General features: G+C 41.7%; 1 protein-coding gene across 1 annotated transcript; it reads right to left on the reverse strand.

Annotated features, from left to right (window-relative positions):
* Positions 1-429: 429 nt before the first annotated feature.
* Positions 430-1,173, reverse strand: LOC138874780 (uncharacterized). The gene has a single exon (XM_070153564.1). The coding sequence runs from the start codon at positions 1,171-1,173 to the stop codon at positions 430-432; it is 744 nt and encodes a 247-aa protein (XP_070009665.1).
* Positions 1,174-1,577: the final 404 nt, after the last annotated feature.

Consider the following 1,577-nt stretch of genomic DNA (forward strand, 5'->3'; position numbering starts at 1 on the left):
TTCCATGTATCCTTCCATATCTTTACTATCAAAGTTTACTAAAATAGCCACCAATGCCTCACCAAGGCATTCCTCTTCCATCTTCACCTCTACTGCATCCTTTACCTTATCAACAACATCAATGACTGAGATACTCTCATATGCATGCGGCAATTTCATACCCTTTCCTGCTTGAAAGGTAACCTCTTCGTCATTAACTTTGAACTTGATCTCTTTTTGTTCTGAATCCATGAGTGCTCTTCCGGTAGCAAGGAATGGTTTCCCCAAGATGATAGGGATTTCTTTATCAATAGCACAATCGAGGATAACAAAGTCGACAGGGAGGAGGAACTTCCCCACTTTCACAAGGACATCATCAACAATTCCCACTGGTCTCTTTATTGAACGGTCGGCCATTTGCAACCTCATACTTGTAGGCCTAGACATACCTCACCCTGCTTGCTTGTAAATAGCAAGAGGCATTAAGTTGATGCTAGCCCCATTATCACAAAGGGCTCGTGCAAAATCGTGCAACCCAATAGTGCATGGGATGGTGAAAGTTCCTGGGTCCTCTTTCTTTTGGACCGTGGTTGTTGCAATGATTGAACTAACCCGGTGAGTCACATTCACCACTTCATTCTTGATGGTTCTCTTTTTAGTGATTAAGTCTTTCAAGTACTTAGCAAAACCCGGTATCACTTGAAATGCTTCTACAAATGGAATATTTATCGATAATTGCTTGAGAATGTCATAAAACTTTTCGAGTTTGCTATCATCAACCCTCCTAGCAAGTCTTTGAGGGAAAAGAGGAGGAGGCCTAGGAATTGGTGCTAGATTTTTTGGTGCCTCTATTACCTTTTCCTTAACCTCCTCATGGTTCACTTCTTGAGTTCTCACCTTCTTCGGGAGTCTTTCAACTTCAACAACAATTGGCACCTCAACTTGTGCCTTGACTTCTTGTTTGGAATCTTCCACTTCAACCACTTGTTCATTCTCTCCTTGAAGTAGTTTCCCACTTCGAGTTGTGATTGCCATACAATGCGAGGTTGGGCCACTCCGGATACCTTTTGGGTTTGCAATTATGTCACTTGGGAGTGTGCCCTTTTGCTTCGAATTTTGCTCTCTTGAGAGATCTCTCATTTGCATCTCCAACTTTTTAATAGATGCGGTATGATAGCCCACAAGCTCGGTCATGTTCTTCATTGAAGTGTCGGATCTATCTTGATTTTACAATACTCATTCAAACATGTTTTCCAACTTGGACTCACTCGAAGAACTTTCTTTCTAATGTGGAGAGTTTGAAAATTGCCCCTTTGGAGGAACATAGGGGTTGGAACTCCGATTTGAAAAATTATTGTTGTTGTTATTCCAATTTTCTTGATTTGAACTATGTTGGTCATTTCGCCGTTGTTGGTTGCCTTGCCCTAGCTGGTTAGGCCTCCATTGGTTTTGTTGTCCTGAACCTTGGTAGGGTTGCCTTGATAACCTCCTTGAGAGTTATTGACGTAATTTGCTTCCTCGTAATCCTCATTTGACATGGGTTGAACATCTTCCACCACGTTCACCTTTTTTGTTTGGCTTTTAGTGAACATCTTCGT

Source organism: Nicotiana sylvestris, chromosome 8 (genome assembly GCF_000393655.2).
Source record: "Nicotiana sylvestris chromosome 8, ASM39365v2, whole genome shotgun sequence".
In the NCBI taxonomy this organism is placed as follows: Eukaryota; Viridiplantae; Streptophyta; class Magnoliopsida; order Solanales; family Solanaceae; genus Nicotiana; species Nicotiana sylvestris.

Bases quoted from the DNA above. Each gene is read 5' to 3' on its own strand.
- LOC138874780 (XM_070153564.1), bottom strand. From the start codon at position 1,173: ATGACCGAGCTTGTGGGCTATCATACCGCATCTATTAAAAAGTTGGAG.